The 14,562-nt window shown below is 45.0% G+C and overlaps 1 protein-coding gene across 1 annotated transcript in view; it reads left to right on the top strand.

Moving 5' to 3' along the window:
- The window catches only part of Nf2 (NF2, moesin-ezrin-radixin like (MERLIN) tumor suppressor), a 54,181-nt gene that overhangs the window by 25,737 nt on the left and 13,882 nt on the right, over positions 1-14,562 (top strand). Inside the window, exons 7-12 of the mRNA XM_048784878.1 lie at positions 526-639; positions 3,517-3,639; positions 5,346-5,563; positions 7,083-7,188; positions 9,963-10,090; positions 12,697-12,862. Coding sequence (XP_048640835.1) covers positions 526-639; positions 3,517-3,639; positions 5,346-5,563; positions 7,083-7,188; positions 9,963-10,090; positions 12,697-12,862 — 855 coding nt within the window. The remainder of the gene's footprint in view (positions 1-525; positions 640-3,516; positions 3,640-5,345; positions 5,564-7,082; positions 7,189-9,962; positions 10,091-12,696; positions 12,863-14,562) is intronic.

Below are 14,562 nucleotides of genomic sequence, written 5' to 3'. Positions count from 1 at the left end.
AGAACTCAGGTCTCGCCCGTGCTAGGTGAGCGCTACACTGCTAGCCACAATCCCAGCCCCAACATTATCTTCTAATCACAATTTCTAGGACTTTATCTTTGCATTTAAGTTTTTAATCCTTCTGGAATCAATTTTTGGTGTATGGAGTGAGGGAGGGATCCAACAAACTTTTTTTTCCACATGAATAACCTTTTGTCCCAGCCCAACTTACTGAATGAGCTTTCCTGCCCTTCCTAATCTGCAGAGCCATATCTTGGCTTAGGAGAGTAAGGTGTACAGCTAGAAGACATGATAATTGACCTTTCTCCTCTTTCCACTTGTATTTTTACCTCTTAGCTTATCTGAGCTGTCTTCATTTTGCATGCCTACAGAACTAAGAGCACTAGAAGCTGTCAGCGTGCTTTGCCATTTTACTCCTCAGGTTTAGTGCCACTCACCAGAGGCTGTGATGCTGTAGTGTGACTGGTCTGATAGGCAGAAAAGTAAATTTGTGGGTTTAACATTTCTCATGCTCCATGCCCACAGATTCTTCAATTATGTATTGGGAACCATGACCTATTTATGAGGAGAAGGAAGGCCGATTCTTTGGAAGTTCAGCAGATGAAAGCCCAAGCCAGGGAGGAGAAGGCTAGAAAGCAGGTGAGCAAGACCTTATTTTAAGGATGATGTCACTGCTTGGTCAGTCTTGCCCTGGAAGGTAAGGCCGGTTGTGGACTGATAGAACCATTTGGCCATGGAGATGCCTGCTCCTACTTCATCCCTGTTGGATCTTTTTTTAAACTTTATTTTTTAACTTATTTGTTTATTTTTATGTGGTGCTAAGGATTGAACCCAGTGCCTCACATGTGCAAGGCAAGCATTCTATCTCTGAGCTACAACCCCAGACCCCTGTTGAATCTTTATTAGCTAATACCCTGTTGATGGGATGTCAGTTTTAGAAATGAGCAATAAATTCTAACAGCCGTGTAAGAGAAATATCTGTACACTTCAGTGAAGTTAAGTGTGATTAACACAGGTTTGGATGAGATAGCTAGTGTTCTTTCATCTCTCCATCCACCTCGCTAGCTAGCTTTCTTTTTGCCTGTCTGTCTCCTTTGCCTGGCCTTCTCCTTTTCTAATTAGATGGTGATGGAATACATGGCAGCATTTCAATGCTTGCTGCTGGAATACTAATTAGACTCTGGTCACACTTCCTCACTGCAGGTCAGCCTGGGTGCACATCACCCACTGTGGGAGGTGCGGAGAGGGCCTATCAGCAGACTGGACGAGCTGCATCGCTGTTTTCTACTCGTAGACCTTCTCTACTCACCAAAACCCACACAACTAATTTGAGCCTCGCTGCTGAGAATATCAATTGTTTTTGGATGAACTGTTAGATAGAGTAGTGGCAGCTGCAGTCGGCTGCCCTCCGGACTAGCAAGCTCAGAGGTGTAATGATTAGTCTGTGTGCTGCTCTCTGATTTGGGTACCCTGGAGAGCTGGCTTCCAGCCCTGGAATTGAATGTGAAATGCCCAGTTTGATCCAGTGGGCTGTCAGCTCTCCATCTCTTTGCTTTCTGGGAGAATGGGCTCAATGTACTCTTTGGGATGCTTTAAAGGTGATGAGATAGGTTTTGTTGGGCAAAGAAATGCTCCTGGCCAGCATAAGGTCGTAGTGGCAACTTTAAGAAGAGCTTCCTTTGACCTCTTTCTCAGCAGAGCAAAGCTTAGAAGTGACAGATTTAAAGACATAAAGGAGGGTGTAGGCTTTGGGCCCTGGCAGAGAATAGCATGACTACCCCTTGGCCTGTACTGCCTATAGGACAGCAGAGGCATGACCCAGGCATCTGGGTAACCAAAGGTCAGGGGACTTGACAGGTCAGAGGGCTCCATGGCTCAGTAGAACAGTGACCCTTGGAGCTGGATCAGTCACTTAGTGTGTGACTTAGTTTTCTCTTCCATCAAGTGGAGCTAATGATGCCTCTTGTCTTTTCTCAAATCAAAGGACATATTGTGCCTGAAGAAAGTCTTTGTAAGTGATAGACTGCTTTGTAGATGGGAAGTCGTTTATTATTGGGGTAGAGGTCTCAGGGAAAATATAGTGCTGGGAACTGAATGGGGCTGCCTGGGCCATTTTTTTTTCCCCAAGAGGAAGATAATAGAGATGGAAATTATAATACGATGGAAATTAGAGAACAAATTGGCCATGCTTCTCATTGACCGGCAAGAAGAAAATTAGAGAACTTACAGTATTTTATTACTTATCTTTGCATTATCCTTTCGAATTTCAGTGCATTTTTTTGGCTTTGTATTTAGAAATGCAGCAGCCTACCAGTGGGGCATAGTGGCACAGGGCTGTAATCCCAGCTACTTGGGAGGCTGAGACAAGAGGATCACAAGTTCAAGACCAGCCTGAGCAACTTAAGGACACCCTGTCTCAAAAAAAAAAAAAAAAAGCTGGGGATGCAGCTCAGTGGTAGAGCACCCCTCAATCCAACAATGGTACCACAAAAATGCACATACATAAAAAAAGAAAATTTTAAAATATTTTTAGATAAAATACCTTTATTTTATTTATTTACTTTTGTGTGGTGCTGAGGACCAAACCTAGAGCCTCACACATGCTAGGCAAGGACCTACCACTGAGCTACAGCCCCAGACCAAGAAATCTTGTACTACTAGAGTTTGGGATAAGATTAAAGCAAGAAGGTAATAATTCACTATGCCTTCATTATTTAAGGCAGAAAATAACACAGTGATCACTTCTAGCTTTTGCTTTCTGGACTCAGTTCATATTCTGGGATCACAGAGATGGTGCTGTCCCAGTCTTGTTCCCCTTATTAAGCTCGGCAGGTAGCCCAATTAACACAGTGATCTAGCGGACAAGGGAGGTGACAGTGGCTTTGTACCATTGCCTTAAGGATTGGGCTATGTTCCCTGCCTGGCTCAGAAGTCGCCTCTGTGTGGGGCTGTGCAGAGCTGTGCTGTGGCTGCTGCAGCTTCCACCTGTGAAATAGTTGCATGAGCCATTGATGCTTGACACACAGGTCCATCTTCTCTGTGGGCCAGGCAGGAACGGAGTTGTTGTGGATGAAATCAGAGATGTGTGAAGAGTCTGTGTGGATTAGAAATGGTGAAGTGGCTCATCTGAGAGATGAGAGAGCTGAGAGCTGCTCCATCTCAGGGAGGAGGAACCTGCGTCACAAACCACCAGCCACAGGGCAGAGCCACATGAGGTTTCCTAACTAACAGGGGTGTTATAAGGGCACTTTGTGGAAGAATGCTGCTTCTGTCCAGATGGAGACCAAGCTTGGTTTTGTTGTTGTTGTTGTTGTTTCTTCATTTGTTTGTTCACTAGTAGAATTTTTTTAAGGTACACAGCTTTCAACTCTGCCACTGGTTTAGAAGTGACAGAGAGCAATGGTTAAGTTTGCCCCAAGAAAAGAGATTGGTCCTCGAAGGAGAGACTCTGGAGGCTGGGCATTCTTGGGGTGCTGGAGCATCGTGATTCACCCCTGCTCTTGTTCACCCCTCCAGATGGAGCGGCAGCGCCTAGCTCGAGAGAAACAGATGCGGGAGGAGGCTGAACGCACAAGGGATGAGCTGGAGAGGAGGCTGCTACAGATGAAGGAAGAAGCCACGATGGCCAATGAAGCACTGGTGATTTTCTAAGGGCTGGGGTCCCAGGAGGTCACATGGGGACTTCTGGAGGGAGCCTCCTGGGGACTGAATTAGCAATATTTGCTTTGATACACTTTATTTCAGCTTTTATTCCCCTGTTTTGTTTTGTTTTTTTCTTCAGTCCTAGGGATTAAACCCAGGGCCTTGTGCCTACTGGGCAAGCACTCTACCACTGCAGATGCAGCTACATCTTTTCATTTTTATTTTGGGAAGAGCTTTCACTAAGTTGTCCAAACTAGCCTTGAATTTATGATCCTACTTCTTCAGCCTCCCGTGCCAGACTTTATTTCAGCTTTTAAAAAGGCAGTGCCTTTTCTTTTCACCTGTTTGCCAGAAACAGGTTTAGGTTGAGTTCATGTGCATCCAGACTCTACTTTTACCACAGGATTACCTTTAAAGCAGCATTATTTGACTTTGGCACTACTGACATGGGGGGACCTCTCATCTGGGGCTGTCCTCTGCATCAAAGGATGATTAGCATTGTTTCTGGCCTCTACTTCCTAAATGCTAATAATACCACCTTAACTTTCTTTTTTTTTAATTAATAGTATCATTATTTTATTATGTTTTAAAAATCTGCTAGCTAATAATATATGGCAATATATAGAAGTACAAACTTCATAAGTACATGATGAGTATTATAATCCAATTGATAATTATATGCATCTTACTGCAAGAATGGATTTGTATATTTATGTATTTATTTATTTTTGCATTATAATTCTTAATGAACCATTATATCATAATTTATCATATCTCTGATTATATTAACCTCCATTTGTGACAATCAAAAATGTTTCCAGGGCTGGAGATGTAGCTCAGTAGTAGAGTGCCTGCTTAGCATGCACAAGGCCCTGGGTGCCTTTTCCAGTATTGAGGGGTGGGGTGGGGTGGTGGTGGGTATCTTCAGACATTGCCATGTGCCTCAGGGTGGTGGGGGACAGAGATAGAACCTCTTCTGTTTTGTTTTTGGTTTTGATACTGGGGATTTAACCAAGAGGCACTTTACCACTGAGCCACATCTCCAGCCCTTTTTATTTTTTATTTTGATACAGAGTCAAACTGAGTTGCTTAGGCCTTTGTTAAGTTGCCGAGGTTGGCCTTAAACTTGCCATCCTCCTGCCTCAGCCTTCTGAGTTGCTGGGATTACAGGCATGCTCCATCTCGTCCAGCCTTCCTCTTGTTTCTTTTCTTTTCTTGGTCGTGGTGGGGTACCAGAGATTGAATCCAGGGTCATTCAACTACTGAGCCATATCCTAGCCCTTTTTGTTTTAAGTCAGGGTCTTGTTTAAGTTTCTTAGGGCCTTACTAAGTTGCTGAAGTTGGCTTTGAACTTGCAATCCTCCTGCCTCAGCCTCCCGGCCTCCTCTGGTTTGGAACCACTGATTTAAAGAGAAAGAAGTACAATGTTTAAGTTGTTTTTCTCCCTCATAAAGCATCAGCCTTAGTTGAAATGGGTACTCAGAAAAAGTGCCCTTTCTTTTTGTTTCTCACTGATGGAGCCCAAAAGGCTCTTCTAAATATTTGGGGGATGTGACATGTCATCTGTTTCATGAGTGCTGCTGAGGGGACACTTGGTGACAGGGCCCGAGGAGTCCAAGACTGGTTCTTGCTGACCTGCGTGTTCCAGGGCAGATCTGGGCAGGAGGTAGGAACCCAGTCCAGCTGAGCACACTCCTCTCTAGATGCGGTCAGAGGAAACAGCCGACCTGTTGGCTGAAAAGGCCCAGATCACCGAGGAAGAGGCCAAACTCCTGGCCCAGAAAGCCGCAGAGGCAGAGCAGGAGATGCAGCGCATTAAGGCCACAGCCATTCGGACAGAGGAAGAGAAGCGCCTCATGGAGCAGAAGGTGCTGGAGGCTGAGGTGCTAGCACTGAAGATGGCTGAGGAGTCAGAGAGGAGGTGAGGGGGGGTGTCCTGGAAATTTGGGCCTGGCTAAGGGACTCTCTCTCCTTGAGCTGGGTGGCAGCCATCCTCAAGCTGCTTCTCCATTGTGGGGCAAGGATGGGGACATTCCTTCCTGGACAGGGTTGGGTAGCTGAAGCTGTTGGAAGGACCCAGAAACAGTTTTTTGTTTTTTGTTTTTTTCTTTTGCTGAGTAGACCTCTCTGGTTCTGCATCTGTGATAAACCCCTGTCTGTCTGATAATCATTTTTGCAAGAGAACCTCTGAGCATCTCCAGACTGCTTTTAGTCAAGGAAATTAAAAAAGTCATTTTTGTATTTAAAAAAATGTGGTTCTTTCCTCCTTTTTTATTTGGGATGGTGGTGGTGATGTGGGAAAACAGAGGTTATTTATCTTGAAAGGGAAATTAGGCATCTGAAGTCCCAGCAGCCTTCTTAGTAGATAGTGGGGAGAGGGAGGCAGGGTTCTCCTTGGGACCAAGTTGGGAACTGTTGAAGGGAACTGCTGTTGTCTGTACTTTTCAGAAACTATTCTAGGATCTGGATTGTTCTGCAGCCTTCAGATAAACACTGGAACATTCCCCACAGTATCTGGCTGTATTGATTTAGAACACTTGAATCTGGCTCTTAGGCACCAAGGTTCATTCACTACGATTTTCCCCATCACTCTTTGCGTGTCATTCTGGAGAAATGGTTCCTGGTGGCTGGCCCTGTCCTGGCCCCCTTTCTTTCTATGTTGGTCACATTTGCTTTGAGTGTTGGATCTCAGTCTGGGTCCCCACAACAGGCCTCACATGCTGCCCCTAACATGTGTCCTTTAGGGTGGGGATCTGCACCAAGAAGCAGTTGCCCTCAGTGGCAACTGCCTTCAGTGGCAGATTTGATCTTCCTGCCTGAGGAAAGTGGGTGCTTAACCTGCGACTCTTTTACTTGCAGGCTGTGAAGAAACATTCTTTCCTATTTTTGACCTTTATGGTCTAATATAAGACTTTTGGGAAAAAAAAGACCTTTGCTCTCCTGTGTACTTCCTTTGCCCTGCCCACTGTCACCAGAAATAAGCAAATGTGCCTCTCGCTCCTCCCCAACTTCCTACCTTCCTCTGTCTCCACCTATTACAGAGGTTTTGTTTTGTGTTTTTTGATTTTGTTATGAGATGGGATCTTGCTATGTTGCCCAGGGTGGCCTTGAACTCCTGGGCTTAACTGATCCTCCTGCCTCAGCCTCCTGAGTAGCTGGGACTACAAACATGTGCCTCTGTACCTGGCTGGCTTGCAGAACTCCTTGTTTGACTCTTCTCCCCACTGGCTTCTCTCCCAGTCTAGAGTTACCAATTGAAATAAATAATGCCCAGGAATGTTGACCTTGCTTTGGGAGTTCTGACTTCCTGTAAATGTCACTGTCCTGTTATCCTCAAAGTTAACCCATGTCCCTCCTCTCTAGGGACTGGGTGAGAGTAGGGGTATGCTCTTTCTACCTGTTCTTTTCTATGGAGCTGACATCTCCTCCTTCCTTTGCAGGGCCAAGGAGGCAGATCAGTTGAAGCAGGACCTGCAGGAAGCCCGTGAGGCAGAGCGAAGAGCCAAGCAGAAGCTTCTGGAAATTGCCACCAAGCCCACATACCCGGTGAGCCTGGTGGAGGCTGCCAGCCTGTGATTGCTTTAGAGACCTGGTGATTTCCTGTCCCTCCCAGCCCTTGGTTCATTTGGCAGTGCCTTCAGGGTGACCATTCAAGTGAACACATGATCGAATGCAGTCAGGAGGGGCTTTTGGCCTTGGACTAGTTATTTACCTCTCTGATTAGCTAGATAACCAGATAAAAGACAGTAACATAGATAATGGGCAAAAGGGCCTTCTCCAGTTCTGGAATTTACTTCAGAGTGAATAACTGCCATGCAAGAACCAGCTGCCAACCTCAGTTTTGTGGACAGGGCGACAGACTTCTGCTAAATTGGGCCACAAGGTAAATAGAAGCTGCTTCCCTTCCTTTCCTCTGTGCAATCTTCTCAGCAAACTTTCTTTGCATACCTGTTCTGTGTCCACATAATACCACAAACGTGGAAATCTGTATCCAGATAGATGTGCACAGGTGCACAGAATACAGCCCAGCCTTGGAGGCAGGAGAGGCTCAAGATAGCATCTGAGCTGAGTCTTGGGGTGGGAGCCGGGACTATCCAGATGGGAAAGAGACAATAGAATGTTCTGGGCAAAAACACAGGTGCACCCACAGCACATACACACAGTCCATTCACCTGCATGGCACCAACACACACACTGCACATTCAAGTACACAGCACACATACATACACTGTGTGTGCGTTCACAGCACGTTCACACATAGCACAGATGCAGGTGGGGTACAAGAGACAAGCTGCTTGGGGTTTGGGATGGGGGATGTGGGAGCAGTTTGCTGGTTGTCTTTTACTGTGTTAACACCCTCCCTAAGCCAAATGTGTGGCTCCAAACAACCATTCATTATACCTCTCACAGCATGGTGAATTGATTTGGCTTAATGTCTCAGGTTGTCTCGGGTGGTCACAGGTGACACAGAGACTGGGGTCACCTTGAAGGCTCAGCTGGGCCCTCAGGATGTGTGTGTTTAAAACTTACATTGGGGCAAGCTATTCTAAGATATACCTCTTAGCAATAAACCCTGAAGGAGATCATCATATCTTTTTTTTAATTTTTTAGTTGTTTATGTGGTGCTGAGGATCAAACCCAGCGCCTCACACGTGCTAGGCAGCACTCTACTGCTGAGCCACAACCCCAGCACCCCCCCGCCCCCCCTCTGCCATCAGTTTCGTAATCACATTTTATGGTACAGATAGGTTGTAATTTATCTAACCAGTTCCTTATGATTGGGTATTTAGTCTGTTTCAATATCCCTGAATGCATATCTTCATACATACATGTGTGGCTATGTTGGTAGAATAAATTCTTGTAAATAGAGTTGGGTAGTTAGATGTTCAATTTTGGTGTGCTTCAATGAGGTTGTGCCAGTTTCTGCTCTCTCCAGTGATGTGGCAGCCAATGCTTATCCTTTCTGGAAGTTTTTATGAAGTATAACTTATATACAGAGAAGTACCCAAATTGTGGCTGAACATGATGAATTTTCATAAAACAACCCATGTACCCTGCATTCAGATCAGAAAACAGAATGTGTTTTGGACCCTCACTAAACGCCACTTCCGACATCCTCCAGACACCCTGCCTTAGGCCTTGTTATTGTCACAGATGAACATTTTGAGGCTCCGTTCTTCCCCAGACACCATCCTGGACTCAATACAGGATCCAAGGATAAAAAAGAGAAGGATCCTACCCACAGGAAACTTGCAGACAAAGAAAACAGAATACACAGCCAAAAAAGAATCTTTCAGGGCAGAATTACTGAAAAGGCCCATTACAGAGTTCCCCGCAGTGTTAAGGGACAACATAGTGAGAGACTGAGGGATTTAAGAAAGCCCTTGAAAGAGGCACAAGGAGAAAGGGCACAAGGAGAAGTGACACAGATAGGCATGAGTACAAAGATGGAGAGGCAACATGGCTCAAGGGATAATAAATAGTAGCATTTACGATTTAGTAGGGTGAATAGAGGGAGGTAGGGAGGTAGACTGGGGCTGTGTTTTAGAGATCTCTATGCTCTGGGATGAGAAAGTCCTAAACCAAATCTAATGACTTCATTCTATACTTTAAGCCATCCTCCAACTCCGTTTTCTGAGTCCCAGCCCCTCAGCAAGCTGGCATTGTCTGGTCTGGGCCAGTTTCCTCCCCGGTCTCCCCACATACCTCTGCACACACCCAGCACTCTGGCTGGACACTCTCTGCCTTACCCACTGATGTGCCTCTCACCTGGTACCCTTCTCCTTGTGGCATATTCTGATTCCAACAGAAGCAGCATTTCTTACAGTACACCTCCTCCAGCCCCCCTGGCCTCTGTTCACTCCCTGGCTACAGTGTTTATCTTATTTAACTGTGAGGATCTGTGAACACATCTGTTTCCTGAATAAGACCTGCAGCTGCTCAGAGCCAGGGATGCTGTCTTGCTCTGTGTGTCTCCAGCTCTTAGCACAGGGCCTGGGAGTTTCCTAAATGAAAAAATGAATGGGTGGGCTAGGGTTGTAGCTCAGTGGTAGAGCACTTGCCTGGCATGCGTGAGGCATTGGGTTTGATTCTCAGCACCACATACAAATAAATAAAGTGTCTTCAACAACTGAAAAAAAGAAATTTTTTTTTAAGTGAACGGGAGTTTGTGTTTGATTCAGCTGAGCATGAGAACAGTCAAATGTGAGGGGAAGAGGGATGATTTTCCTGTCTGTGGGACCATTCACCTGGCAGCATTGAATGTGGAGGGTTTGTTCTTGTATAACTGAAACTTCCTAATCTGAGCTTTTTCATTATAGCCCATGAACCCAATTCCAGCACCGTTGCCTCCTGACATACCAAGCTTCAACCTCATTGGTGACAGCCTGTCTTTTGACTTCAAGGATACTGACATGAAACGGCTTTCCATGGAAATAGAGAAAGAAAAGTATGTAGCCCCCTGTGCCCTGCTTGGGGCAGCCATGAACAAGATGCAGTGGATGTGAGCCTAGGGACACAAAGGGTTGCTGTGGCAGCCTGTCACTAACTCCTGCAAAGATTTGCTCTGTTGTCATCTACTAGAGGATGAGTTTCCTAATTAGAAATTAAAGACGACAGATCAGCAGTCAATTTTACAGGATAAAAATAACACTTGATTGGTGGCTTGGAATTTATAGTGGCTCAAAACCTCGACTGAAGAATAGGACTGGCCGGGCACAGTGGTAAAAGGACCGGGCACGTAACACATGCAAGGCCCTGCGTTCAATCCTTAGAACTGAAAAACAAAAAAAGAACAGGACTATTTTGTCCGGGGTCTCTAAGTCAGACTGCTGCTGTTCCTGTCCTAGTAGGCTGTGGTTTTCACCTGGTCACATTCTCCAGTGACTCAGATCTGTGTTGGTTCCCATGGCCAGAATAAAGAGAAGAGAAGATACTCGGGCTGAAGTCTCAGGAAAGCCAGTGGCTGGAATGGGCCAGCTCTGCTGCATTGGGCAGCCCTGAGTGGAGTTCTGGCATGGCCTGACCATAGCAGCTTCTGCCAAGCTGCCCTCCACCCCTAACACCATGTGAAGGAGTTAGAGAGTGGGGCCCAGCATTCTAACACCTTCAGACTGGTGACCTGGTTTCAAGACATGAATTTTGGGAAGTCAATAGACAAATGTAGATTAGATATAGAGAGGGGTCATGCTGCACAGGAAGGTGAAGTAAGGGAGCCCTCATTCCCAGAGCTGGAGGTAAACTGGTTAATGATGCCACAGCTGTCAGAGAACAATCACAATAGCTACCACACTTTATCAGGTTATTTGAGATTTTTGTGTCATTTAATTCCTGCTAACAATCATCACACTGACATCAAAGGTTTTCGTGTTCCCATTTTATAATGGCTTGGTTTAATGAGCTCACCCAGCATCATGCAACTGGAGGAGCAGACCAGTGGTTGAAAACCCTCACGCATGTGTGGCATCCTCAGGATAAGCCTCTGGGAAAGTGCCTCCATGGAGTCCAGCAAGCCAGGCTCTCTTTCTCTTCAGTCCCTCATATTCAGGGGACAGCAAAGAAGCCAGTGACCGAGAGCCTCTTATGGAAGCATCTGCTGTCTGCACTCCTTTCACTCTTGTCCAGCTGTGCATATTTATGTGGTTGTGATCCATGTGAGGCTACATCCTGTTCTGTGTCCCGCTGTTTTATAGTTTGTATTTTCTTACTGTCTTAGTATGTTTGGCTGCTATAACAAAATACCTGAGGCTGGGTGGCTTATAAACAGAAGAAATTTATTTATCACAGTTCTGGAGGCTGGGAAATCCAAGATCAAGGCACTGTCAAACAGAGTGTGAGAGCCCACACAGGTGGCGCCTTCTTGCTGTGTTTTCATGTGATGCACTCACAGGTACCAGAGGACTCTCTGGAGTCTCTTATGTAAGGACACAAATCCCATGATGAGAGTGCCACCCTTCTGATCTAATCACCTCCCAAAGGCTCCACCTTGTAACACCTTCCCATTGGTGATCTGGTTTTAAGATGTGAATTTGGGGGAGTCACAGACATTCATTGTGTGTGTGTGTGTGTGTGTGTGTGTTTATTGATCTCTAATTTTTTCTATCTATCTATCTATCTATCTATCTATCTATCTATCTATCTATCTATGCATCAATCGTGCTGGGGATCGAGCTGGGACCTGTAGCACTTGTTACTCTTGCACATATTGGCAGAGCCCATCTTCTAGCCATGGTTATCCCTTCAGAAGCCTCCTTCACATACGTGTTGCATAGTTTTCCAGACCATTCCCTTGTCATTGGACACTTCAAAGGCAATTCCTAGATTTTTACCATTTTACATACTGTTGCTCAGTGTATCTACTTGCAGGTGGGGGTGGAGATCTTCCTTTCCTGGTGTTGGCTGAGTGAGCTTCTGTCCTCTTTAGGAGAGGAAGTCTGAGAATAAGTGGGGCATTATGGTCTATCAGAAGAGATCATTTGAATTACTTCTTCAAGAATGGCTGAGACAAAGAGTGTTTGCGGTGTTAGGAATCTTGTTTTTTTTTGTGCAAAACTGAAAGCTATCTTTGACAAATAGTAATTGTAGAATTTACAGAGGGCTTTCTTTCCTATATTGTGTGTGTGTGTGTGTGTGTGTGTGTGTGTGTGAGATACTGGGGATTGAACCAAGGGGCACTTTACCATTGAGCTATAGCCCCAGCCCTTTTAATTTTTATTTTTTATTTTAAGATATGGTCTCACTAAGTTGCTGAGGCTAGCTTGGAACTTGGGATCCTCCTGCCTCAGCCTCCTGCATTGTTGGGATTACAGATGTGTACCACCATGCCAAGCTCCTGTACTTTGTTTAATCCTGACCATATAGCCCTGTGATCATTATTCCAATTTTACCAATGAGGAAACAGATTCATTCATTGCATTTAAGTGACCAGCCCAAGCTCCCATGGCTGGCCTATGAATGACCTTAGACCCTGGCTGTGCAGCTTATGGGTCACAGACCATCTCACCTATGCCTCAGGGTTAACCTGTGCCCTGATCCACAGTGTCCTCTTGCCTGCAGAGTGGAATATATGGAGAAGAGCAAGCATCTCCAGGAGCAGCTTAATGAGCTCAAGACAGAAATCGAGGCCTTGAAACTAAAAGAAAGGGAAACAGCTTTGGACATTCTGCACAATGAGAATTCGGACAGAGGTGGCACCAGCAGCAAGCACAATACCATTAAAAAGGTACCCAGTCTCTTGGCTTTTACTGATCAGGATATTCATTAGCGAAATGTGAGGTTGGCATCTGGTTTCCTCAGGAGGCGAGTCATTAGATTGTTGTCATTTTTTACATGTACTTAGTTGAGGAAATTTTTCAACTCCTGCCAGAAAAGGAATTTAATCTACCAGCGACCGTGAACCCACTGGCTTGATGGAAGTGAAACTTGTGTTAAAAGCTCTGATGAGATGAATCCCTGATAGAAGATGGGTTTTGATTCATCATTGAGCACTAAGCGGTTCTGTTTTTTAAGCCAAGGGGAGTTATGCCCAGGGAACTGCCTTGCTTAATGAGAAGGCACAATGAAGAATGGAGTCCCCTCTAGTCTTTTTGCATTTTTAAGTGGCAAGGACTTGATAGAGAAACCATATTCTGAATTTTCAACTTTTTTCATACTTGAATTACCTAGGAGAACATTAATGTTTTAAAAAATGAGCTTTCATCTACGAGGCTCACAGTAGCCCGTCTTCCTTGCCTGATATTTGAAGCTCTCGGCATTTTAGATATTTAGAAGTTAAGTTCCATACATATTATCAGCCCAAGAGCGTAACTCCCTTATATATAGGCAAAGCAGAAGGTCTTTACTGGCCAGTTAATGCTCTGTTTTTAACTGATAGCATAGGACCAGGTTTTACTATAAAATAGGTGTGTGGGTTTATTTTTTATTATTTTTTAATTTTTTGTATACCCCTGAGTATATCCTCACCCCTTTTTTTTTTTGAAACAGGGTCTAACTAAGTTGCTTAGGGCCTGGCTAAATTGCTGAGGCTGACCTCAAATTTGCAATCCTCCTGCCTCAGTCTCCCTAGTTGCTGGGATTACAGGCATGAGCCACTGAATCCAGCTTAAAATAGGTGTTATTAAAATAAGATTGTTTATTGGGTTTAGATGATCTTAGAATTAATTGATCTGGTTCAAGTTTTACTCTTTACCTTTAAGATGTTCTCTAAAATGGTCTCCCAGTTTAAGGACTGTCTCTGTTTTCAGTGGTTAAGCTGTGACTGAATCTGCCTGTCATCGTTGATGGGTACAGTAGGGAACTCCCACTTCTCTCTAATGACTCCAGTTACAATTGGCATCAGGTAGAGAATCACTTTTAATAGCATAACCTAGAAGGAAAGGCATTTCCACGTTCTTTGTTCTTTCCTCTGGTTTCTGTCCTTTCTTGGATATCCCTTCTAAAACAGTTATTAAAGTGGTTTCCCTTTTTTTTGTGCGGTGCTGGGGATTGAACCAGGCAAGCACGCTACCACTGAGCCATATCCCCAACCCAAATGAAGTTATTAAAAAGTTAAAAGGAGGCCTCTACCACTAAGCAAAGAGGTAAAACGATAATTGGGCCAATGAGCTAGTCCACCTTTGAGGGAGCTTCCTCAGACCCCACCCCACGCTCTTGTCACCTGAGCACCGAAAGTGGTCTCCTCTTTGCCACTGCTGCTGTAGTGAGCTGGACCTTCAGCCACGAGAACTTGGAGTGCTGAAGTTAGAGAGACCTGTTTTCAAGCCATTAAAACAAGCGAAGTCACTCATCATTATTTCAGGCCTGTCTGAGCATTTTGCAAATGGCACATGTGGCATTGTTGATATCACAGGGTATGTTTTTGTTTTTCTTCATTTTATTTTGCTGGTTTAGCCTCAAGCCCAAGGCAGAAGACCTATCTGCATT

Source organism: Marmota marmota, unplaced genomic scaffold, assembly GCF_001458135.2.
Source record: "Marmota marmota marmota unplaced genomic scaffold, marMar, whole genome shotgun sequence".
NCBI lineage: Eukaryota > Metazoa > Chordata > Mammalia > Rodentia > Sciuridae > Marmota > Marmota marmota.
Note: the sequence above shows the minus strand (reverse complement) of the source record. Positions and strands in the feature narration are given on the sequence as shown.